The 23,563-nt window shown below is 45.1% G+C and overlaps 2 protein-coding genes across 5 annotated transcripts in view; one reads left to right on the forward strand and one right to left on the reverse strand.

The window, feature by feature from the left end:
- The window catches only part of LOC308517675 (nuclear envelope pore membrane protein POM 121C-like), a 26,789-nt gene extending 13,631 nt beyond the window's left edge, over nucleotides 1-13,158 (forward strand). Inside the window, exons 6-13 of one of the 3 annotated variants that reach the window (XM_081088927.1) lie at nucleotides 3,638-3,729; nucleotides 4,804-4,877; nucleotides 5,336-5,460; nucleotides 5,580-5,682; nucleotides 5,915-6,088; nucleotides 7,229-8,881; nucleotides 10,349-10,471; nucleotides 10,925-13,158. In XM_081088927.1, the coding sequence (XP_080945053.1) occupies nucleotides 3,638-3,729; nucleotides 4,804-4,877; nucleotides 5,336-5,460; nucleotides 5,580-5,682; nucleotides 5,915-6,088; nucleotides 7,229-8,881; nucleotides 10,349-10,471; nucleotides 10,925-11,022 (2,442 nt within the window). In that variant the 3' untranslated portion in view covers nucleotides 11,023-13,158. The remainder of the gene's footprint in view (nucleotides 1-3,637; nucleotides 3,730-4,803; nucleotides 4,878-5,335; nucleotides 5,461-5,579; nucleotides 5,683-5,914; nucleotides 6,089-7,228; nucleotides 8,882-10,348; nucleotides 10,472-10,924) is intronic. The other 2 variants (XM_081088928.1, XM_081088929.1) reach the window with 2 other exon arrangements.
- On the reverse strand, nucleotides 11,071-23,148 carry NSUN5 (NOP2/Sun RNA methyltransferase 5). 2 transcript variants are annotated; one of them, XM_081088931.1, is made up of 11 exons: nucleotides 23,004-23,148; nucleotides 22,792-22,914; nucleotides 22,142-22,316; nucleotides 21,950-22,058; nucleotides 14,938-15,076; nucleotides 14,734-14,849; nucleotides 14,290-14,428; nucleotides 13,838-13,926; nucleotides 13,615-13,755; nucleotides 13,423-13,546; nucleotides 11,071-13,293 (listed from the first exon to the last, which is right to left on the reverse strand). In XM_081088931.1, exons 1-11 carry the CDS (start codon nucleotides 23,094-23,096, stop codon nucleotides 13,282-13,284), a joined length of 1,260 nt encoding a protein of 419 aa, XP_080945057.1. In that variant the 5' UTR covers nucleotides 23,097-23,148; the 3' UTR covers nucleotides 11,071-13,281. The 2 variants fall into 2 exon arrangements, with proteins under 2 accessions (XP_080945057.1, XP_080945056.1); XM_081088930.1 differs by having other exon boundaries at nucleotides 13,838-14,048; nucleotides 14,250-14,428.
- Between the last annotated feature and the right edge of the window lie 415 nt (nucleotides 23,149-23,563).

A 23,563-nucleotide genomic window follows, 5' to 3' on the forward strand; every position in this document is an offset into this window, starting at 1 on the left:
CCGCCAAAGGGGTCACAACCCACAGGTTGAGAGCTGTTGGTCTAAAACAACATAGCCATTGCTTAAAACATGGTCAGATTGTGTTTTAAAGCACCATTACTCCTGGTGAGTCCACACTCACTGACACTAATAGCTCTTAGTAGGTGTTCTGTTGTAAGTAGTTACCTGTTATTTTTGTGATATTGGAATATATGGTGAGCTCTCAGAAGTAGATCTTAGGAAGGGGATAAAGTAATATGAAAGTTCTTTATGTTGAAGCTTCTCTTTGAAAGGAATGTGGCCTGGCTGGTGTGGCTCAATGACCAGGAAGGTCACAGTTCAATTCCAGGTCAGGGCACATGCCCAGGTTGTGCGTTCAATCCCCAGTGTGGCGCATGTAGGAGGCAGCCAATCAATGAATCTCTCTCATTACCAATGTTTTTCTCTCCCTCTCTGAAATCAATAAAAATATGAAATAGTAAATATCCCCAGTAATCAATATAGATTTGGTGTAAGTGATAGTATAGACATTTGACTTAATGTATTTTTCCAGAGGAGCACTAGTAAATACCTAAATCTACAGCTTCCCAAACTAGAAGTTGTAGCTTTGTATTATAAAACTAGAGGCCCGGTGCATGACATTAGTGCACTGGAGGGCGGGTCCCTCATCCTGGCCTGCGCCCTCTCACAGTCTGTCTAAGCTGGCAGTCAGACATCACCCGAGGGGTCTTTAGCGCTGCTGCGGAGGCAGAAGAGGCGCCCACCATCTGTGCTGCCCTCGCTAGCCATGATCCCGGCTTCTGGCTGAGCTGCGCTCCCCCTGTGGAAGCACACTTATCACCAGGGGGCAGCTCCTGCATTGAGCATCTGCCCCCTGGTGGTCACTGCACATCATAGCGACCGGTCGTTCCACCATTTGGTCAATTTGCATATAAGATTATTACAAATATTAGGCTGTACCAATTATAGAAAGTGAACTGTCCTCCTACCTCTTTGTGCATGGCATTGATACTTCGTGTGTCTTAAAAGACTTATAATTTTTCAAAGTGGGCATTCAAAACTTCATATCCCTAGCTTGCTTTTGTGACTGTCTTTTATTATTTCTTTATTTATACCCTATATTTAAGCCAAGCTAGAACATTCATTATCTTCTAAGAGCACTTATTATTTTCGTGCTTTCTTCCCTTTTCTTGTTCTGTTCTCCATCTGGAATGATAAGTATGTTTTGTCAAACTTCAGACCATCTCAAATGTCACCTTCTTAGAGACTATTATAGTCATTTTATGCACTCTTTTCCAAATCATAAATTTCTTGATGGAAATAGTCTTGCTTATCTTTCCATTATTTGTAAAATCTAAAAAAGTAGGAAATTGGTAAATGAAAATTGAGTTGTAAAGCAGAACTAAATTGACTGCCATTATACATAGATTGACTATCTCTTTTTGTGACTTGCTTTGTTATATCTTTAGGCCACTTACTATTTTATATGTTCATTATATTTATATGAAGTTGCAAATTATTAATTTTGACATGTTGAGGATATCAACTAATCACTTTAATTGAAAATACTTGCCTTTTAGTTTGTTTATACGTTTGTTTCCTGCCTATATAGATTTTATTTCTAGATTATGGAAACATTAGTGTCATTGAAAATACAAATGGTGCTGCCGAAACCAGTTTGGCTCAGTGGATAGAGCGTTGGCCTGCGGACTGAAAGGTCCCAGGTTCGATTCCGGTCAAGGGCATGTACCTGGGTTGCGGGCACATCCCCAGTGGGGAGTGTGCAGGAGGCAGCTGATCGATGTTTCTCTCTCATCGATGTTTCTAACTCTCTATCTCTCTCCCTTCCTCTCTGTAAAAAATCAATAAAATATATTAAAAAAAAAGAAAGAAAAGAATCTATTAAAAAAAAAAAAAGAAAATACAAATGGTGCAAAAGGTATACATATAGTAAAGTTTCCTTCCACATGGCAATATTTTTATGTGGAGAGGTTCTTAATTTTATGTAACATTCTGTCAATTTTCTTTCTTTTGTTTCTGGCATAAAAAGTCTGTTTTCTACCCCATGTCATTTAACAACTTGTCAGTGTTTTTACAGTTCTTTTGTTTGATACACTTTTTACATGTAAATTGCTATTGCATCAGGATTCTGTGTGTATGTACAGTTTATGAAGTAGAGATATGTTTTTACCCTGGCACTTTATTAAAAATGCAAGGTGTGAGGCCCAAGATTGATTTATTTATCCCAAATGACCATCCTTTCTTGTTCTATAACTGAGAATAACATTTTTTAAAAATACTATTTATTTCAGCATTTTTCTCAATCTAATTCTGAGCCTTGGGTTTCCTGATATTATTAGTCTATGGAACTCTTCTTCTGTTTTATCACCTGACTTTGATTTTTAAATCTGTCCTTTCTTCTTTTGAACTTTTAAGCACTGTTTTCTCCCTTTTTGTGCTTATATCATGTAACTGTTACAGAGTAAGAAATCACTAGAAGCTTCCAGTAGGAAAATGTGATAGTTTAGTACCTTTGTGTTAGGCTAAAGACTTATTTGCAGGGTGCTTGCTCTTCGTCAGTTACTTTGCTGCTAGCCCCCTTTGAAGGGGGTGGAGATGAAAACAGACCATCTTTGCCCTAGCCAGTTTGGCTCACTGGATAGAGCGTTGGCCTGCAGACCAAAGGGTCCTGGGTTTAATTCCAGTCAAGGGCACTTACCTTGGTTGCAGGTTCCTCCCCGGGCCAGGCCCTGGTCGGGCGCATGCAGGAGGCAACCAATCGATGTTTTTCTTGCACATCAATATTTCCCTCTGTCTCTCCCTCTCTCTTCCACTCTCTCTAAAAATCAATGAAAAATATCCTCTGGTGAAGATAACAAAACACACAAAAAAACAGACTGTCTTTGCTGCCAAGGGACTCTGCCTGGCAGAAGAGACAGATGTATAGATAGTTATCGTATAATGACAAGTACCATAGATGTTGTAAAAGTCATAAATGTCATGACAGCATATTTTTTAAAAAGTTAATAAAGCTGAAAATTTTTTTTTTAAATATATTTTATTGATTTTTTACAGAGAGGAAGGGAGAGAGATAGTTAGAAACATCGATGAGAGAGAAACATCGATCAGCTGCCTCTTGCACATCTCCTACTGGGGATGTGCCCACAACCCAAGTACATGGCCTTGACCGGAATCGAACCCAGGACCTTTCAGTCCGCAAGCCGACGCTCTATCCACTGAGCCAAACCGGTTTCTGCAAGCTGAAAATTTAATGAAGGAAAACTAAGTTAGTTTATGGACTTGTCTTCACTAGAACAGTTTAATTTACTCTGATCATTTCTATAGACAATATAGAGTAAATTTATACATCATAGCTCTAAGTCATTATTGAATGTAATGTTCCTTTCTAATATATGCAAAAAGTACATTGATTCTTTCTACACTTAATACCATTCCATTACTTTTCAGACTTTTTTATCCCATAGTTAATATTGGCAACTGGCTTTCTTTTCAGGAGCCTTTCTTCACAAGAAATATTTTTTAGTTACTTACAAAGGGGACTTTATATGCAGTATGAATAGAACCACAAAATTATATTAAAGGTTGAATGCTGAAATATCACCTAATGTCAGTAATGTTACTTTTATTTGACTTTTAGCTATGGAAGAGAAGTGGTCCAAGTTCATCACCCTTTTCCAGCCCAGCCTCATCCCGCTCCCAGACGCCAGAGAGGCCAGCAAAGAAAATAAGGTAATCACTTATTTGCTGTGTGGATTATTGGTCAGGAAATTAGGGATATTTACTTGGCTCTTAGGCTTTCTGATTTAGAGAATCAAATAAATTAACATCTAGGACGACAGTGAAGTACCCAGAAGAATTGCTCTTATTTTTACAGTTCTTTATGCACTGAGTGTAGGGGCCTCTGGTTCTCTTCTGCTGTACAAGTGACCGGGTGTAAAAGTAGAATAGAGTGAGCAGAGTGAATGTCCGCGGGCAGTAATTTTCATGTTCTTGACTGCAGCTGACCCTCCAGGCCTACCTACAGTCGACTAGAATGCCACTCTCTTAGGGATTATATCTATGCCTAGAACACTCAGTAACATGGGAAGTTGTAAGGAAGGTTTTTTTTTTTTTTTTTTTTTTAAATATATTTTATTGATTTTTCACAGAGAGGAAGGGAGAGAGATAGAAAGTTAGAAACATCGATGAGAGAGAAACATCGATCAGCTGCCTCCTGCACATCTCCCACTGGGGATGTGTCCGCAACCCAGGTACATGCCCTTGACCGGAATCGAACCTGGGACCTTTCAGTCCGCAGGCCGACGCTCTATCCACTGAGCCAAACCGGTTTCGGCGTAAGGAAGGTTTTGAAGATTGATTTGTGCTTGTTTTAAGACAGCGGTTTCTCCATGATTTCCATTAACTACCTCCCTTCATTTCTGTGGGAATTTTCTTTGACTTTTTTTTTTGTCCTGGCATACTAAGATCTCAAATCATGGTTGTTCTAGACCAGGGGTGGGCAAACTTTTTGACTCGAGGGCCACAATGGGTTCTTAAACTGGACGGGAGGGCCGGAACAAAAGCATGGATGGAGTGTTTGTTTGAACTAATATAAATTCAAAGTAAACATCATTACATGAAAGGGTACGGTCTTTTTTTTTTTTTTAGTTTTATTCATTTCAAATGGGCCGGATCCGGCCCGCGGGCTGTAGTTTGCCCACGGCTGTTCTAGACTTTGGCCAGTTGGGAGTTGGGAGAATATGTTATTCAGTATTTATTGTCAGGAAGTCTTTCTAAACTTAATTCTGTGTTTTTCTCCTACAGAGAAGAGGAACTTTCCCATCATTCTAGTCCTTCAACTCCATTAGTAACTGACAAGGAGTCCCAGGGAGAAAGGGGTAAGTTAATAAATAGGCAAGAGTGGCTCCTGGTGATGGAAGTGTTTATGGAGAATGTATAGACTAGTACCTATTCAAATCATACTTTCAGCATTGCTGTGTAGAGGGCCTGGTATATACATAGACAGAAGTTCTGTACTTCAGAGGTTTGTAGTCTGGTAGGGAAGGTGATAAGCAAATGCAGTATAACCCAGGGTAACTGTGGGATGGGGATAAGCTTAGGTTGAGGTATCTGTGAGCAATCCAAGAATTATTGCCCAGCAGTTGTATGCATGCATCTGGAGTAAGTACAGCCTCTTGACTAATAGGAATAATCTTGTAAACACTATCCATGAGCCCAGACTATGAAAGATGAAATCTTTCAGAGATACCCAGTGAAAACTTAGTGTTACAAATCAGGGGGTATAAATACACCTATCTATTTCTGGAAGAAAACAAGACTATATTTCTTTCTTTAGTTGTAGATACAACCACATGGAAGAAACAGAACTTGAGGAATTCCCCACCTACACCTGGCAGCTCTGGGCAGCGTAAACGGAAGATTCAGCTGCTGCCCTCCAGGCGAGGGGACCAGCTGACCTTGGTATGGTCTTGTCCATTTACCCCTGCCCACCTTCTTAGCTCCTCTAAGTCTTAGGAAGGCTAAATACAGGTTTCTCCCAGTTTCTTATGATTGACTTGACTTCTTTTTCTGTTGGGTAGCCTCCACCTCCCCAGCTTGGTTATTCAATTACTGCTGAGGACCTAGACTTGGAAAAGAAAGCTTCATTACAGTGGTTCAACAAGGTCTTGGAAGATAAGACTGGTAAGGAATAAAGATGTTTCACACGCTAGGGAGGATTTGGGGGTTTTTGGTCTCTCATCTGAGAAATCCATGTGGGCCCTCAGTAAATCTGGAGAGAGTGAGCACTGAGGTTGGGAGAAGCATTTCTAAATGAGTTATTCTGAGACCCTGAGCATCCCCATGCCCTGCGAGATGCTACTGGAAAGAACTCCCAAACCAGGGAGGACAACTGAATCTTCTTGTTCTTCCTTAGATGCTGCCTCGAGCTCAGTCACTGAGATCCCACCTACCACTCAGCCTTTTACTTTTACCCTGCCTACTGCTGGGACTGCTCCCTCTGCAACCTCTCTCCCAGCCCCAAGCACTAATCCACTGTTGGAGAGCTTGAAGAAGATGCAGGATTCCCCGGGCCTAACATCCTTCCCAGGTGAGTGAGAGAGCTTCCCTTAGAGCAGTGGTTCTCAACCTTCCTAATGCCGCGACCCTTTAATACAGTTCCTCATGTTGTGCTGACCCCCAATTTCATTGTTACAGATTGAACATAATTAAAGCATAGTGATTCATCACAAAAACAATATGTAATTATATATGTGTTTTCCGATGGTCTTAGGCGACCCCTGTGAAAGGGTCATTTGACCCCCAAAGGGGTCGCGACCCACAGGTTGAGAACCTCTGCCTTAGAGCGTATGGCATCAATCTTTGTTGAGGTTGAAGTAAAGGCATTATGCCTGTCAGTCAATGGAAATTATAAGGATTGAACTTACTCTGGTTGACCAGACCTGAGCTGGTACAAGTTTAAGAGCTTCAGGATTCTGTAATCAGGAAATTTTAGGGAAGGGGAGCTGTAACACGTAAGCTAGGAGAAGCTTAGTTTTGTTAGTCAAATGGCTCTTGATTTGAAACCTACTTCCTTAGCTGCTCTGAGCCTTGCCATCATCTGTAAAATGAGAATAATGCTTACCTCATGAGGTAGCGCTGAACTGTAAATGTGATTACATGGTTGAGATGTCTTGTCACGTGCTTATTAGACCAAAGGCACAAGATAATATGAATTATTTTTCCCTCTAGGTTTCCAAGGGTCTGTTGATTGTTCCAGCCCCCTGCTTTCATAGCACTTCATATATACACACTCCTGATATTTCACTTAATCATGCAGTAGTTGTATATGTTAGCTCTCAGCCTGTCCCAGGGCTCAGGGGCAGAGACTATCTCATTCATTGTTATATGCTCTGCACTTAGCATATGGTAGTCAGGTATAGTAAATCTTTGTTAGATGAGTGAGGTGTATCTAAGTTATTAACTGGACTACGTTTCCACACATTTAACCCAATTAGGCCAAGTTTTATCCCTTTCTGTATTCCTTAAGACCTATGAAAAGTGGAAATAACGAACACTTCCTTGATTTTTAGGTAATGAATGCTTTAAGGGCCGTGGTATAGATTTAGTCCTATTTGTTGACTGACCCTTAAATCCCCAGCACTGTGCTGGGCACAGGGAGGATACAAAAGCATTGACTCTCATCGTGTTTGAGATATTCAGAATTCACTTTCTCTACTCTTCTCCCCAGATGATTCAGCTGGAGTGGCAACTCCTGTGGCCCATTCGCCTCCGAAGACACCCAGCCTTCTGGGCCCTCTTGGCTCTTCACAGTCAGCGCCTCTTCCAGGCACCTCCTCAGACTCCAAACCCACAGTATCTTTCTTGGCGCTGTCCCCTACTTCTTCCATACCAGTCACTGACACCACCAAGTCACCTCAGGCTGAGGCATCTGCCCCATCCCAGGCCCTGTCTGCCCCAGCCCCCAGCCCCAAGCCAAGTCTTCTGTTTGGAATGCTGAGCACTCCCCCTGCTAACCCTCCTGCCTCTGCAGCTCCTGCTGTGTCTTCAGCATCTCCCATGTTCAAGCCCATTTTTGAGGCCCCACCTAAAAGTGAGAATGAGGGCCCCTTGCCATGTAGCCCTTCCAAGGTCACAACCACAGCATCTTTTAGCTCTGCCCTTCCCACAACTACCAGCACCTCACCCATCACTTTCAAGCCTATTTTTGGCAGCATGGGGCCACCTACATCTGTGTCCTTGTCAACTCCCTTCTCCTTCAATCAGACAACTACTGCAGCCACAACCACAAACGCCCCTCTCTTCGCTGGCCAGGCCAGTGCCACCTCAACAGTGGCTTCTGCGACCACAGCCAGCACCTCTGCCGACTCAGCTTCAAAGCCTACTTTTGGCTTTGGTGTGAGCAATGTGACCAGCACCATGAACAGCATGACTAGCACCACCACTTCCACCTCCCAGCCTTTCCTCTTCGGGAATCCCCCTGCTGCTGGTGCCAGCTTTACCCCAGCCATAGGCTCCATATTTCAGTTTGGCAAGCTTTCTGCCATTCCTACTTCAACAACGACGACAACCACCACCACCTTTGGCCAGTCCCTACCCAGTGCCGTGCAGGCAGCCACCAACAGCAGCACCGCTGGCTTTAGTGGTTTTGGCAGCACCCTTACAACCGCAGCCCCGGTCACGACCAGCCAGCCTACCCTGACATTCAGTAGCTCTACCACCCCAACATTCAACATTCCCTTTGGCTCAAGTACCAAGGCCCCTCTCCCATCGTATCCGGGAGTCAACCCCCAGCCTTTTGGGGCCACTGATGGGCAGCAACAGGGAGCTACCAAGCCAACCCTTGCCCCCAGCTTTGGCAACTCTTTCACTTTTGGAAACTCTGCAGCCCCAGCCCCAACTGCAACTCCAGCACCAACCCCAACCCAGCCAGCCTTTGGCAACACTGCGCAGTCAGCTTTTGGTGGTTTGAAACCCACAGCCTCTGCCTTTGGCACCCCTGCCAGCACCCAGCCAGCCTTTGGCAGCACCACAGCTGCCTTCTCCTTTGGTGCAGCCACCACTTCTGGCTTTGGAGCTACAACCCAGACCAGCAGCAGCGGGACCAGTAGTTCAGTGTTTGGCAGCACAGCACCATCGCCCTTCACATTTGGGGGCTCAGCGGCCCCAGCTGGCAGTGGGGGTTTTGGGATCAATGTGGCTACCCCAGGCACAAGCTCTACCTCTGGAGCGTTCAACTTTGGAGGAGGACAGAGTGGGACCACTGGCAACTCAGCCCCCTTTGGGGGAGGCTTGAGTCAGAACACACTGGGCGCACCCAGCCAGAGCACACCCTTTGCCTTCAATGTGGCCGGCACGCCTGAGAGCAAGCCTGTGTTTGGAGGTGAGACTAGGAGTTGATGTGGTGTGCTGTGCCGGGCGCTGTTTTTTAAGTGCCAGCATAGTCTCCACGCTTATGGGGCTTTACATTATGGTTGTGAAAAGACAGGCTTAAATATATAAATATGTCAGATAACAATGTCTTGATAAAATACGTAATTACTGACTGTAGAGGAGCTAATTAGGTAATCAAGGAAGGCCTTTCTGACGAAATAAATTTAAGCCAAGACTATATTTGTGACAAAGTGGTTGCAAATGCAGGTGGGTAGGTGTGTGTGAGAGAGCTTTGCAGGCACAGGGAGAGCTCAAAGGCCCAAAGGCAGAAAGAAGCCTGGTATGAACAGATAAAAGCAAGGTGTGGCTAGAAGTTGAAAAGTGTAGATGGTATGAAAAGAGGTTGAGAGGTAGGCAGAATTGAAGATCATCCATGGCCAGAGTTTAAATGTTTGGATTTTAAGTACTAAGGGAAATCACTGTAGAATTTCAAGCAGAAGAATGAAGTGATTTTACTTGCCATATGAAAGATGAATTAGAAGTTTTGATCCTGATAGTTTCTATTTTCTTCATTAAATATGAGATATCTTGGGGAGTGGATTACAGTGAAATGTGTACAGAGGAGAGCCTCTTAAATAGTCATTTTGGAGAGTGGAAAGGAAGGTAATGAGAAAGTAATACAACTAACTGCCGTGCAATTTGAGGGCTGGAAAATTGTAGTTATGAATTTAAAGTGAGACCAGTTAGCACTGTTTTTCCCTAGCAACTTTCAGTTGTTGAGGTATAGATCTAAAATAAGTAGGTAGCTGGTAAAACCCAACCTGTTTAAACTCAAGCAAATATAGCAGGAGGGGCAGTGAACTTGGAGGTCTGGATGAGATTAAGGAAATGCAGGACTACTAGAAACAGCTGGAAAAAGTACAGTAGTTGCAGTTAAGATAGGGGAGCTAGAACAGTTCCTGGTGGTGATAGGTGTAGGTGGTGGAGGTTGGATAGAGGAATAGATTGGGGTCCTCAGGGATCAAGAAAGATACTTATGCCACATTGGGCTGAGACAAGTACATGTGAGAGAATGCAGCCTTCCCTGAAAGGGGCTGTAGAGAAAACAGCGTCACTACTGAGCATCAGGATTCAGTGAGGGAGGGCAAGGGAGTTTGCTGCTGACTGACCCCATGGGCAGATTAGGCAACCTACAGGGTGGATTGGAGTGGTGGTGAGTTTGGTGGAAGGCTCTGGTTTCCGGAGGGGAGGGTATAACTGGTAAAACCCAACCTGTTTAACAGGGAGAAGAGGAATAACATTAGTCCTGATAGAAGAAGGGAGGTAACCTAGTCCTTTTGGTGGCTGAACCAGAGCTAAGATGTCCTGTGGGGAATGCCCATACAGAGAGAGCTCTGCAAGGTTCATTACCATCTGCTCTGATACCCTCTGCTCATTGGCCTAGTCTCTACAGTTCTCTGCTTTTTCTTCATTCTAGGCACCTCCACACCCACCTTTGGTCAGAACACCTCTGCCCCTGGAGTGGGCACATCAGGAAGCAGCCTCTCCTTTGGGGCATCCTCAACACCCACCCAAGGCTTTGTTGGCGTCGGACCTTTCGGTAAGCTTGGCAAGTCTCTCTGTTGCCAGCATGGCCTGCTTATTCTTCTCTGAAGAGGGAGTAGGGTGGGGTGGGCTGGTAGCTTCCTGGCTCTCTGAGGCCTTCTCCGGAAAGTCAGGCTGAAAGCATGAGAAAGATGTGGCCAGACTGAGAGTCCAGCACAACCAAGGTTTGGAGTTGGCGGCAGACAGCCGAGGAGCCTTTTGGGGCTGAATTTCCTGGATCCCTGGAAAGCCAGGTAAAATTGTCTTCTGGGCCTCTCCCAGACTATCTGTGATTCGGGGTTTTGCCTTTTCAATAGGCCTCTCTCCCAGCGCAATTGATACAGCTTTGGAAGCCCCCCCTCTTCAAGCACCCACAGTCCTGTTGGCCTAACTTTCCAGAGATTGGGGCAACCAAAGAAATGCTTTCAGGTAGCAGCTGCCCTGATGAGATTTTGTTGAATCTTTCCAGGATCGGCGGCCCCTTCATTTTCCATTGGTGCAGGATCCAAGACCCCAGGGGCTCGACAGCGACTGCAGGCCCGAAGGCAGCACACCCGCAAGAAATAGTGTTTGTCCCTTGCCTCCATTCCACCCACCCCTTACCCAAATCTGGACCTTGGTACCTGCTAGGAAGAGCCTCTAACCCATCTAGTTCCATAAAGCAAACCTGGCTTCAGCCACGAGGGAGGTAGTAGCAGCCCTGGGGCCATTTCCCTCTCAGAGGAAGCGGAAGCCTCAGGCCTCTTGGTGGAGGGGGAGGCAGGATGTGGCAGGGCAGAAGCCTGATACCTTTACTTGAACAGTTCCACTGGTGAGGCTAGAGAGAACTAAAGAAACATCTGTACATACTGTCCACTTACTTCCCTCACTTGTTTAGTATATAAGCTTAGTCAGGCAGCCTTCCTTCCCACCCTTTCCCCAGTGAGCCATCTTTGCTGGAGGGTAGTAGGTAGAGCCCTGCCCACCTCTCTCTCTGGTATGCATTTAATGGGATTGGGGGAAATGGATTATCCCTAAAGCTTTACCTTGCTTGGCTTGGCTATAAAAAGTGGTTCTCTGGTCCCTTTAGGGGACTGTTTCCCCATTTCTTGCTTTGTCCCTCACTGGTTCCTTGCAGGATCTATTGCTTTTTAAATGATCTTGAATCAAGCTTTGCCTTGAAGACCCCAGTGGATGCTGCTCCTGCTATTTCACTTCCTCTTGCCAAGTCTGAGTCAGTGTTTTGTCCCTAATCCTATCTGGCAGTTCAGCCCCTAAAAGCTTGGTGGCTCAAGACTGTTAGCCTGGCAGATCCAGGGGTGATTCCCTCACTCCAGGGAGGAAAGCTCTTGGAGCAGACAGGATGCCCACCGCTGCTTTCAGCTGCCTCCTCACCCACTATCCCTGCTGGCCTCATTGGGCACGTCTGCCTCTCTGGCACTGTATGTTTAAAGCCTTGTCCTGTGTTACTTTGTCTGATGCTCATGTCTATTTCTCTTTGAATCGAGTTTGGAGGAAGAATTGAATTGTATGAGTGGCGGCATGTTGGTAGTGCCGGACTTACCTGTTTCAAGTTTCTGGGACTTAGCTAATTGAATGTGGAAAGTAGCACCACTTTACGGCTACAAGTGCCAACTCCTGAATTTTCAAATGGTGTTTTGACTTTAAGGGCTGGCAGCCCAGGAGGATAGGGCCAAGGGGAAGCAAAAACCTCGTCTCTTCCCTCTGCTGTTTCTCTCTCCTACCTACCTGACCTCACAGGAGGCTAGAACACCCCTACTATATGTTAGAAAACCTAAGTTAATGAGCCACACTTTCAAATTCTTAGTCACCACCCCCTCTCCCCTCAACCCTTCTTTTCTTTGTTTCAAAGCCACATGCCCCAGGCCTAAGAGCCTTGCTGCCATGCCCATCCTCTTTGGGAGAAGTATGAATGCGTGTGTCTAAATTAAAAGAAAAAATATTTAAACATTTTTTAACAAAATAAAAATTTATTTTTGTATTTAAGCTAAATTGCCTTTTAAATTCCTTCAAGCTTGGTTCATTGAGGTGGTTAAGTATAAATGCTGTTGATTAGGAATTAGCTGTATAGTTAAGTTATGCCTGTGTGAAGAAGAGGCTCCAGTGCTGTCCCAGGCAGCTTTCCTGGGGTGACTAGAGCTCCTTCTGGACACATTATGTAAAATGTAATTCTTTTTTTTTATAAATAATGTGATGTAGATGTAACTAGTCCCCCTCACTTTTTTGTGACTGAGGTTGAAAGTTTTGTGGCAGGGGACTGACTGCTCCCCACCCCTTAGAAGAGCTCTGTTAATACTTAACTGTCTGTGGAGCTGAGGAGGGAGCCTGAACCTCAAGTTTCAAATACCTACTAGAATTGGAGGGGTGTGGTGGGGCACGGGCCTAGAAATCAAGCTTCTACCTATACCTTATGTAAGGTAGACGACCCTCTTAGTTTTAGTACTCTAAGCTAGTTTACCTCAGTTCCACAGGCAGGACAGTTGGTCCAGGAACCCCCTGAAGAGGGCATCCTGGCACAGCCTGAGTGTGAGTGTGTGTGTGTGTGTGTACATGTACGTGCACTGGACAGGAACGGGAGGCTGGGACTTTCCATTACAAATAGACTTAATTCCTGTGAGTCTAGTTGGAATTTTTAGTATGAATGTGAGATTTTTCTCCTTGCTTATGTCATTAAGAATAAAAAAAAAACTGTGATCTATCGTAGACCATGTCCTGCCTTTTATTTTTGTGGGTAGCACTTCTCGCAACAGCAAGAACATGGCTCTGGGAAGGTACGAAAAGGACGAGGCAATCCGTTCTGTCTTCCCAGCTGGAGAAACAGGGCTATCAATTTCCTTCCTATAGCAACAAAAAGAAAAGAACCTTTCAAAAACTAAACTGATGCCTGGGGCTGAGGGCCCAAAGCTAAGCCGAAGGGAGAGCCAGTGTCATCCCTTCCTCCACCCAAGAAGTCAAAGTTCTGAGCACCTGCTTTGTGCAAAGGAGCATGCTAGGGGCAGCTGCTGCATGTCGCCGCCGCCTCTTTTTCTTCAGAGCTGGGCTAGGGCTGGACCTAAGTTCTGGTGCTGACACTTCGGTCTGTGAGACTGAGCTAGAAGAAAAGTATAAGTTAGATGTGTCCCAATCTTCTATCATCTTCCCAGCAGGCCCCCTGCTCACCTTGGCACCTCTACCCGTTCAAGTACAGCAATGAAGAAGCCACCAGTGAGTGTGGTCTCGGGGGAGGCTCGGAGACAGTGTTCTGCCCCTGGGAAAGTGTTAAGGCCTCGGTGGGGCCAGGAGGGTATGGCAGGAGCTAACCTGTGGAGAAGAGCACACAGACTTCTAGGTAAAAGAGAGCAGTCCTCTCCCCTCCCCAAGACCCTAGTAGAAAGCCAACTACCTAAAGGTTCCTGAACTCTGCTGAAGGGCCTCCTGCACCACATCTTCGTTCTCCTCTTGACAAAGGGAACACGTGGAGTAGACCAGGCGCTGCAGGGAGGGGAAAGTGAGCGCATGGCACAGAGCTCGCTGCTGGAACCCTGCCAAAGCACGCAAACGTTCCTTGCTAGGTAAACCTGTCCCAGGCTCCTCCAGCTGTCTAGTCAACATACCTAGGGAAAAGAGTGTTTTAATTAAATTGCCTTGTTTCATACTGAAATCCCCACTTTATAAATGACAACATTTGCCCAGGGTCACAAGATAATTTGAGTCAGAACTAAAGAAAGCCAAGACCTAAATGAACTGCTACCACTTCCACTCTAAGGCTGCTCTTGATCTGTTGGTCCCTAGGCTATGAATTCTCCCCATCTCACCAGAGCCACTACAGGAAGGATCCAGCAAAATGTACTGGACCTGACGATAACGCTGGTCTGAGGGTGAAACTGCCAGAAAGTCCTCTTCGGCTAGCTGGCAGCACGAGACTCCAGCCCGGGCCAGCAGAGTAGCCATAGACGCCAACCGCTTGGCATCCAGGTCAAAGGCAAAGATCTTCCTACAGACAAGGCCAGAGTTGAGGTTAACTGAGTTTATACACCATCTAATGGACATTAAGTTGGGACATGCAGAAGATAACATTTACACAGCCTGAAAGGACTAAGGAATTCACTTCTCACACCTGCAACCCACTGGGAAGCTTAGGTTTGGGGCTATACCAGAACTGCTCTAAGTCCAGAGGGAAATATTTAAAGGAAAATCTTCCTTTCAGCCTTCAGACCTACTGGGAAAACGAGTTCCTTATTTCTCACCAGCTAAAGGATCCGACCCCATTCCCTCCCTTTGTCTGACCATGGCACTCACCCTTGGTTCTTCAGAAGAGCAGCCAAGTGACTGGTCTTATTGCCTGGGGCAGCACACGCATCGATGACATGGGAACCTGGGGGCGGGGCCAGCAGCATGGCTGGGAGACAGCTAGCCTGGCAGGGCAAAGCACAACTGCTGGGTGAACAGACTCCAAGCTGGTCACTTCTACACATTCTTTCCTTTTCCACCCACCTTCTCTACCTTGTCTTGTAAGATGAGGTGGCCTGCGTGGTACAGTGGATGTTCATGCAGATCTGTTTGGGCAGGAAACACAAGCAGCTCTGGCAACAAGGGATCCAGAAGAAAACACTTCCCTTTGAGGGCCCTTAGGTCCTCAAGGCTGTCAGGGAACAAGAACCATTCATTCAACATTTTTTAATTGTCCCATGCAAGGCACCAGGCTGGGCATTTTACATGTTACCTAACATGTTAACTTCCTTCATGCAATAAATGTTTAAGGCTGAACTAAACAGGGTTCTCAGACCAGACTCTGGTTTCAGGATCCCACCTCAGCCATTTACCAGCAGTGGAAGCAGGAGCAAGTGCCCTTATCTCAGGCTGTTTGCACTTTCATAAAATAGCTGTGAAGATTAAGTTAATGCATGTGAAATACTAGGTGTACTGGTTAATAATGCAGATTTTTTTTCAATAGATGGAGTTACACATATGTTGATGTATATGCGATTTGATATGTACGCTATTTTGTTGTATTGACAACAAGTTTCAAACCTTCATATGTCAAATTTGCTGAAGGTGTTAACATTATAGATATTTTTACACTTAAAAGTGTTGAATTTCAGCCCTAACCGGTTTGGCTCAGTGGATAGAGCGTCAGCCTGCGGACTGAAGGGTCCCAGGTTCGATTCCGGCCAAGGGCATGTACCTTGGTTGCGGGCACATCCCCAGTGGGGAGTGTGCAGGAGGCAGCTGATCAATGTTTCTCTCTCATCGATGCTTCTGACTCTCTATCCCTCTCCCTTCCTCTCTGTAAAATATCAATAAAATATATATTTTTTAAAAAGTGTCGAATTTCATGCCAAAAAAAAAGAGCATTTGTGGGAAGTTTTAATCCATTACTTTATTTTGAAGAAAAGTGCTGCTGAAAGTTATCATATACTTCGGGAAGCTTATGGTGAACATGCTCCATCTCAAGATACTTGTGAACGCTGGTTTAAACGCTTTAAAAGCAATGATTTCAATGTGAAAGACAAAGAACGTTCAGGTCAACCGAAAAAGTTTGAAAACCAACAATTAAAAGCATTATTGGATGAAGATGCGTGTCAAACTCAAAAATAACTTGCAGAAAGATTAAACGTTGCTCGGCAAACAATGTCCAATCGTTTACAAGAAACGGGAAAGATTTTAAAGCAGCAGTTCTCAACCTGTGGGTCGCGACCCCTTTGGCGGTTGAACGACCCTTTCACAGGGGTCGCCTAAGACCATCCTGCATATCAGATATTTACATTACGATTCATAACAGTAGCAACATCACAGTTAAGAAGTAGCGACGAAAATGATTTTATGGTTGGGTCACAACATGAGGAAATGTATTTAAAGGGCCACAAGGTTGAGAACCACTGTTTTAAAGGAAGGAAAACGGGTGCCACATAACTGAACGAAAGACAAATGGAAAACCGAAAAGTCATCAGTAAAGTGTTGCTTCAATGGCACGAAAGAAAGTCTTTTTTGCATCAAATTGTGACTGGCAGTGAAAAGTGGATTTATTTTGAAAACCCCAAATGCACAGATCATGGGGTTGATCCAGGTCAACCATCAACATCGACTGCAAGGCCAAATCGTTTTGGAAAGAAGACAATGCCCTGCGTTTGGTGGGATCAGGAAGGTGTGGTGTATTATGAGCTTCTAAAACCAGGTGAAACCATGAATACTAATCACTACTGACAACAAATAATCAATTTGAACCATGCTTTGATCGCAAAACGACTAGAATAGGCCAGAAAACACGGCAGGGTAATTTTGTTTCATAATGACGCATCATCACACACTTCAAACCCAGCTAAAAACATTAAAAGATCTTGCCTGGGAATTATTAACCCACTGCTGTATTCACCAGACTGCTCCTTCAGATTACCACTTGTTCCGATCAATGGCATATGCACTTTCTGAGCAGCACTTCAAAACATATAAAGAAGTGGAAAATTGGGTCTCGGAATGGTTTGCCTCAAAACAAGAAAAGTTCTATTGGGACGGTATCCACAAATTACCTGAAAAATGGGGAAATGTGTAGCTAGCGATGGACATTACTTTGAATAAAGCACTTTTGATGTTTCTCTTGAAATTAGTGTGTTTCCTTTGATTACAAAATCCGCTGTTATTAAAAGCTACACCTAGTACTTAGAAAAATATATGGCACAAATTAGGCACTCAATAAATGTTAGCCATTACTGCTAAAACAACCTTAAGGAGAAGTTATTTTGGGGGGAATTGGACAGGGAAGGGTAGATGTAGGGTAGATAAGTATTGAGCTGACTCCTGATGGATGAGTTAGTAATGTGAGAAGCTAAGATGAAAACCACATTCACTAAACTCTGTAAAGGAGCACTGTCCACTCCACCCTGACCCACATAGAAACAGGCCTAGAGAATAGTGTCCCAGTTCAGAAAGCTATCAAGCAGCAGAGCGGGAATTCAAACCCACACACAGCCATTCTCTACTCTACCTCCCTGGTTTCTAAGCAACATGCTCCAAGCAGAAGGGGGAACACCTAAAACAGATGTGGGGGAGGGGCAAAGGCGCTTCCCAGAGCTGTCAAAGGACAGGGAGAGGTGGGAAAGCGTCAGAGCAGAGAGAGGCAATCACTGTGGGAACAACAGGTGCACAGAGTGGCATGGCAGATGGGCCTGGAGGGGAAGCAGGGGGGACAGTACAATGGAGAGTCCAGAGAGGGTTTTCAGCAGGAAGTAACACATCGGAGATGGTTTCAGATCTTTCGGCAGCCGAATCAGGATGAGTGCCTACACCTAGGTAATGTCCAGAAGGACAAACAGAAAGGTGCAGATTTGAGAAAAATGCTGAAGGCAGAGTAGTGAGTGACTGGAGGGAGAGGAAAAAAGCATCTAGGATGACTCAGTGTCTGGTTTGATCAAATGAGTGCATAATTATATCTGCTAGGTTAAAATAGGGAATGCAGAAGGTGCAAAGTTCAGGGATACAAGGATGGTTCAAATTAATCAATGTGATACAGCACATTAAGAAAATGAAGGCTTGCCCTAGCCAGTCTTGCTCAGTGGATAGAGCATTGGCCTGCGAACTGAAGGGTTCTGGGTTCAATTCCGGTCAAGGGCACATGCCCGGGTTGCAGGTCTGATACCCTGTGGGGGCCGTGCAGGAGGAAGCCAATCAATGATTCTCTTGTCATTGGTGTTTCTATCTCTCTCTCCCTCTCCCTTCCTTTCCGAAATCAATAAAAATACATTTTTTTTAAAATGAAGGATTTATCACAAAAACTCTAAATAAAGTTGGTATAGAAGAAATGTACTTCTACATAATAAAGGCCATATAGGACAAGCCCACAGCTAATATCATATCAATGGTGAAAAGCTGAAAGCTTTTCCTCCAAAATCAGGAACAAGACAAGGCTACTTTTAATCAACAGTATTGGAAGTCCTAGCCAGAGCAATTAGGCAAGAAAATAAAGGCATCTAAATTGGACAGGAAGACGTAAAATTGTCATTATTTGCAAATGACATATATATAGAAAACCCTAAAGACTCCACCAAAAACCTCTTAGAGTTAGTAAACAAGATCAGTAAAGTTGCAGGATGCAATATCAATATGCAAAAATATGGTGCATTTCAACACACTAATAATGAACGATCAGAAATTTTAAAAGAAGCCCATTTATAATTGCATCAAAAAGAATAAACTACCTCAGAATAAATTTAACCAAGGAGGAGAAAGACCTGTACACTGAAAACTACATAAGATATTAATGAAAGCCCTAGCCGGTTTGGCTCGGTGGATAGAGCGTCGGCCTGCGGACTAAAAGTTCCCAGGTCGATTCCGGCCAAGGGCACATGCCTGGGTTGTGGGTTCGATCCTCCGCATCGGGGAGCATACAGGAGGTGGCCAATTGGTGATTTTCTCTCATCATTGATGTTTCTATCTCTCTATCACTTTCCCTTCCTCTCTGAAATCAATAAAAACATGTTTAAAAAAAAAAAAGATATTAATGAAAGATATTCCATGCTCATGGGTTGGAAGAATCTATGCTAATAAAAGGATAATATGCTAATTAGACATCTTCCAGATGTTCTTCTGGACGTCCTTCCGGACAAAGCCATGGTGGCGGGGCTGAGACAGGGGCAGTTAGGGGTAATCAGGCTGGCAGGGGAAAGCAGTTAGGGGGATCAGGCCGTCAGGGGAGGGCACTTAGGGGCAACCTGGCCAGCAGGGGAGGGCAGTTAGGGGCGACCAGGCAGGCAGGTGAGCAGTTAGGAATCAGCGGTCCCGGATTGCAAGAGGATGTCCGACTGCCGGTTTAGGCCCGATCCTGCAGGCAGTTGGATATCCCCCAAGGCATCCCGGATTGAAGAGGGTGCAGGCCGGGTTGAGGAGAGACCCCCCTCTCCACCCCTCTCCTGTGCACGAAGTTCGTGCACTGGGCCTCTAGTATTGTTATAATGTCCATATTACCCACAGCAATCTACACATTCGATGCAATCCCCATCAAAATTCCAGTGGCATTTTTCAAAGAAATAAAACAAATAATCCTAAAGTTTGTATAGAACCACAAAAGACCCAAATAGCCAAAGCAATCTTCAGAAAAAACAACAAAGCTGGAGGCAGCATGCTCCCTAATTTCACACAATATTACAAGACTATAATAATCAGTATGGTACTGGCATAAAAACAGACACATGGATCAATGAAACAGTACAGAGGGCCCAGAAATAAACCCACACATATGTGATCAATTTATGACAAAGGTGCCAAGAATATACAATGGGGAAAGGACAGTCTTTTCAATAAATGGTGTTGGGAAAACTGGACAGTCACATGCAAAAAAATGAATGAAACTGGACCATTCCCTTATACCATATACAAAAATCAACTCAAAATGGAGTAAAGACTTGAATGTAAGACCAAAAATCATAAAACTCCTAGAATAAAACATAGGCGGTAAGCTCCTTGACATGGAGCTTGGTAATGATATTTTGGATTTGACACCAAAAACAAAAATAAACAAGTAGGACCACATCAAACCAAAAAGCTTCTGTACAACAAAGGAAACTATCAACAAAATAAAGGTGCAACTTACTGAATGATAGAAAATAGTATATGCAAATCATATATTTGATAAGGGATCAAAATCAAAATCCAAAATATATAAAGAACTCAATAGATAGCTAACAACAACAACAAACAATTCAATTAAAAAATGGGCACAGGATAATAGACATTTTCCCAAAGAAGATAAACAGATGGCCAACAGGTACATGAAAAAAAGGTTCAGTATCATTAATAATCAGGGAAACCCAAATCAAATGAGATACCACCTCATACCTGCTAGAATGAGTGTTATAAAACACGCAAGAAATAAGTATTGGCAAGGATGTGGAGAAAAAAGAATGCTTGTGCACTGCTGGTGGGAATGTAAATTCCAAATGGGAAACAATATAGAGGTTCCTCAACAATTTAAAAACAAAACTACCATATGATCCAGCAATTTCACTTTTGAGTATTTACCTCAAGGAAAGCACTAATTTGAAAGATATTTGCACCCCCATGTTCACTGCATTATTTACAATGGCCATGACACAGAAGCAGCCTAAGTGTCCATCAATAGATGAATTAAAGAAAATATGACATACACACAGTGAAATATTATTCAGTCATAATACCTTGCCATTTTCCTTCTTTCCTTTTTTTTTTTTAGTGTAAGTTGGATGGACCTTAATGGCAAAGTCAGATAGAGAAAGACAAATACCATATGATCTCATTTATATGTGGAATCCTAAAACAAAAAAACCCCCAGAGCTCATAGATACAGAGAACATATCTGGGGGTTGGGGGACAAAATGGGTGAAGGGAGTCAAAAGGTACAAATTTCCAATTATTAAATAAATCATGAGAATGTAATGTGCAGTGTGGTGAATAGTTAATACTGTACTACATATTCGAAAGTTGTTAAGAGAACAAATCTTAAAAGTTTGTATCACAAGAAAAAAAAATTTTTGTAGCTGTATGGTGGTAGATGTTAACTAGACTTACTGTGATCATTCTGCAATATATATAAATATCAAATATATACATTTCACTGTACCCCTGAAACTAACATAATGTTATAGGTCATTATACCTCAATTAAAAAAAAATACTGCAAAATAATCCAATAACTTGTTTAAGCATATTTTTTGGAAGAATTACTTTTAAATCTTGAATTTTGAATAAATGTTACTGAACAACAACAAAAAAAGGTGCAAAGTTCAGAGGATGAATTCAGTCTGACATATGCTGAGACTGTAAAGCATTGATATGAACCTGAGGGTATCAATACAAGAGAGAAGTCTAGACTGGGGGGCAAGAATCATCAGGTGAGAATTAGGAATTAAAGCTAGAGAAGAAATTGAGGGATGGATACATTAGAACAGTGGTCGGCAAACTCAGTCAACAGAGCCAAATATCAACAGTACAACGATTGAAATTTCTTTTGAGAGCCACATTTTTTAAACTTACACTATATAGGTAGGTACATTGTTATTAACTTAATTAGGGTACTCCTAAGGCTTAGGAAGAGCCGCACTCAAGGGGCCAAAGAGCCGCATGTGGCTCGAGAGCCTCAGTTTGCCGACCACGGCATTAGAACAGTGGTTCTCAACCTTGGCTGCGCATTAGCATCACCTGGGAATCTTTTTAAAATCCTGATTTCTGGGCCTCATCCCATAACAAAGAAACAGAATTTCCGGAGGATGAGGCCCAGAAATCAGGATTTAAAAAAGATTCCCAGGTGATGCTAATGCGCAGCCAAGGTTGAGAACCACTGCATTAGAAGAATGTCAATGGGACTCCCAGGACAATCAATGTTTAAGGAATGGAGGAAAACAGCCCTTGGAAGGGGATGGAGAAACTGCTGTAAAAATAGGAAAAAACCCGAGTGCCGTCACCACCCCGCCCCCGCCTCTCCCCGTCCATTTCCCCAGGGCCCCGGCACCTCCCGAGATCAGGGCAGCCAGTCAGGGTTCTCTGCTCACCTGGAAGCCCGGCCCTGGTAGGAGAAACCTTGTCTCTTGAAATAATCGATTGCGTCATCCGAGCAGGTCTTGAGCGTGTTCACCCGCACAAACCGAGGCACCTGGGAGGCTAGGAAGCAACCAGCCATCATTGGGCAGGAACATGCCATTTGCGGGCCTGATGGCTGCCCCCACCCCCACAACCCAGCTCACCTGCGCCAGGCCCACATCCCACTTCCAGCAAGTCCTCATTCCGGCTCACACCTCGACGGACCTTCAGCCGGGCCAGCTCGGCCTTCAGCCGGGCCTGGTGTCGGGACAGCAGGGGCTTCCACCTGCCCCCGCCCCCTCTAAAGCCTCTTCCCAGCAACAGCTCGTACACCAGCACCTGGACATGGAGAGACCAAGAGGGAAACACGAACCCCTAAGCATGCCTGCCTTCCCGCTCCATCGCGTCGGAACTGGAAAGGCTAACGGACCACCTGTCGAGGCAGTAACAGGTGAAAGTGAGGGGCCTTGTGCAGATCACACAAAATCAATGGCAGATGGAGGCTCTGAACCTGAAGCCTTCCGCTCACCAGCAGAGCTCAAGATCGCAGCCCTCCTCCTCGCCAGCATCACCCTTTGCTTTACCTAAGCCGCCCTGCCATTGCTACTTCGTACTGTTGCTCTTGTGTACTCTTTCACACGGGCTTGAAGTGAAAGCGTTTTCATCTCACCTCAATTCCCAACTCGGAGGCGCGTCCTCATTTCAGAGGCGCTACCGCCACACGGCGGCCCGTAGGGAGCTCGGACCGGGGGCCGAGGGACTCACTGCCCGCCCCGCCCCACCCCTCGCCCCCCTCGCCCCCCTCGCCCGTCACCTTGGCCAGGTGCGGCCGAAGCTTCTTCTCGGCGCGGAGGAGGCCGGCGCTGGAGATGACCGAGTCCAGCACCGCAGAGTAGCGCTGCGTCTCGCACACCAGCGCGTACAGCTGCTTCACGTTCTGCGCGCGGCCAGAGACACAAGCTGAGGCGGGGCCCGGCCCAGGCCAGCCTCCCGCCCAGCCGAACCCCGAACCCCGCATCCCGCTACCTGGAAACTGCTAGCGTACACCAGTCCTTTGATGGAGCCCTGGCGGCTCTCCACCCCAGCCAGCACCGCCGCCGCCGCCGCGTACAGCGCCATGCCCCACTGCCGGGCGCCTTTACGGTTCTGTCGCAACGTCGCGGCCGCCTCGACTTCCGGGGTTAAAGGGCGCAGAGGCGGGGCACCGGAAGCCCCAGTGCCGTGGGAGCCTCCCAAGGCGGATGTCCGCTATGTTAGAGTAGGGAGGCGGGCCCTGGGAGCGCATTTCTCCGCTTCTTGTTAGGGTTTCACTTTTTTTTCTTTCCATTTTTGCCGATCTAATAGCAAACAGTGGGATTTTACTGCTGTTATTAAGGTTGAATGTCTTCATACTTATTGGTCATTTGTACTTCTGTTATCATAACAGTAGAGGCCGGATGCACGTGTTGTGTAGGGCTGGGGCCCTACCTCGGAGGAGGCGCCCCTGCTGCTGCGGGGGCCCCCTCCGCCTCCGCCCGCCCCAGCTTCTTGGGGAAGGTCGTCCGGTCTAATTAGCATCTCACGCTTTTATTATTATAGAAGATATT

The sequence above is a fragment of the Myotis nattereri genome (assembly GCF_964212035.1).
Source record: "Myotis nattereri genome assembly, chromosome: 4".
Lineage (NCBI taxonomy): Eukaryota > Metazoa > Chordata > Mammalia > Chiroptera > Vespertilionidae > Myotis > Myotis nattereri.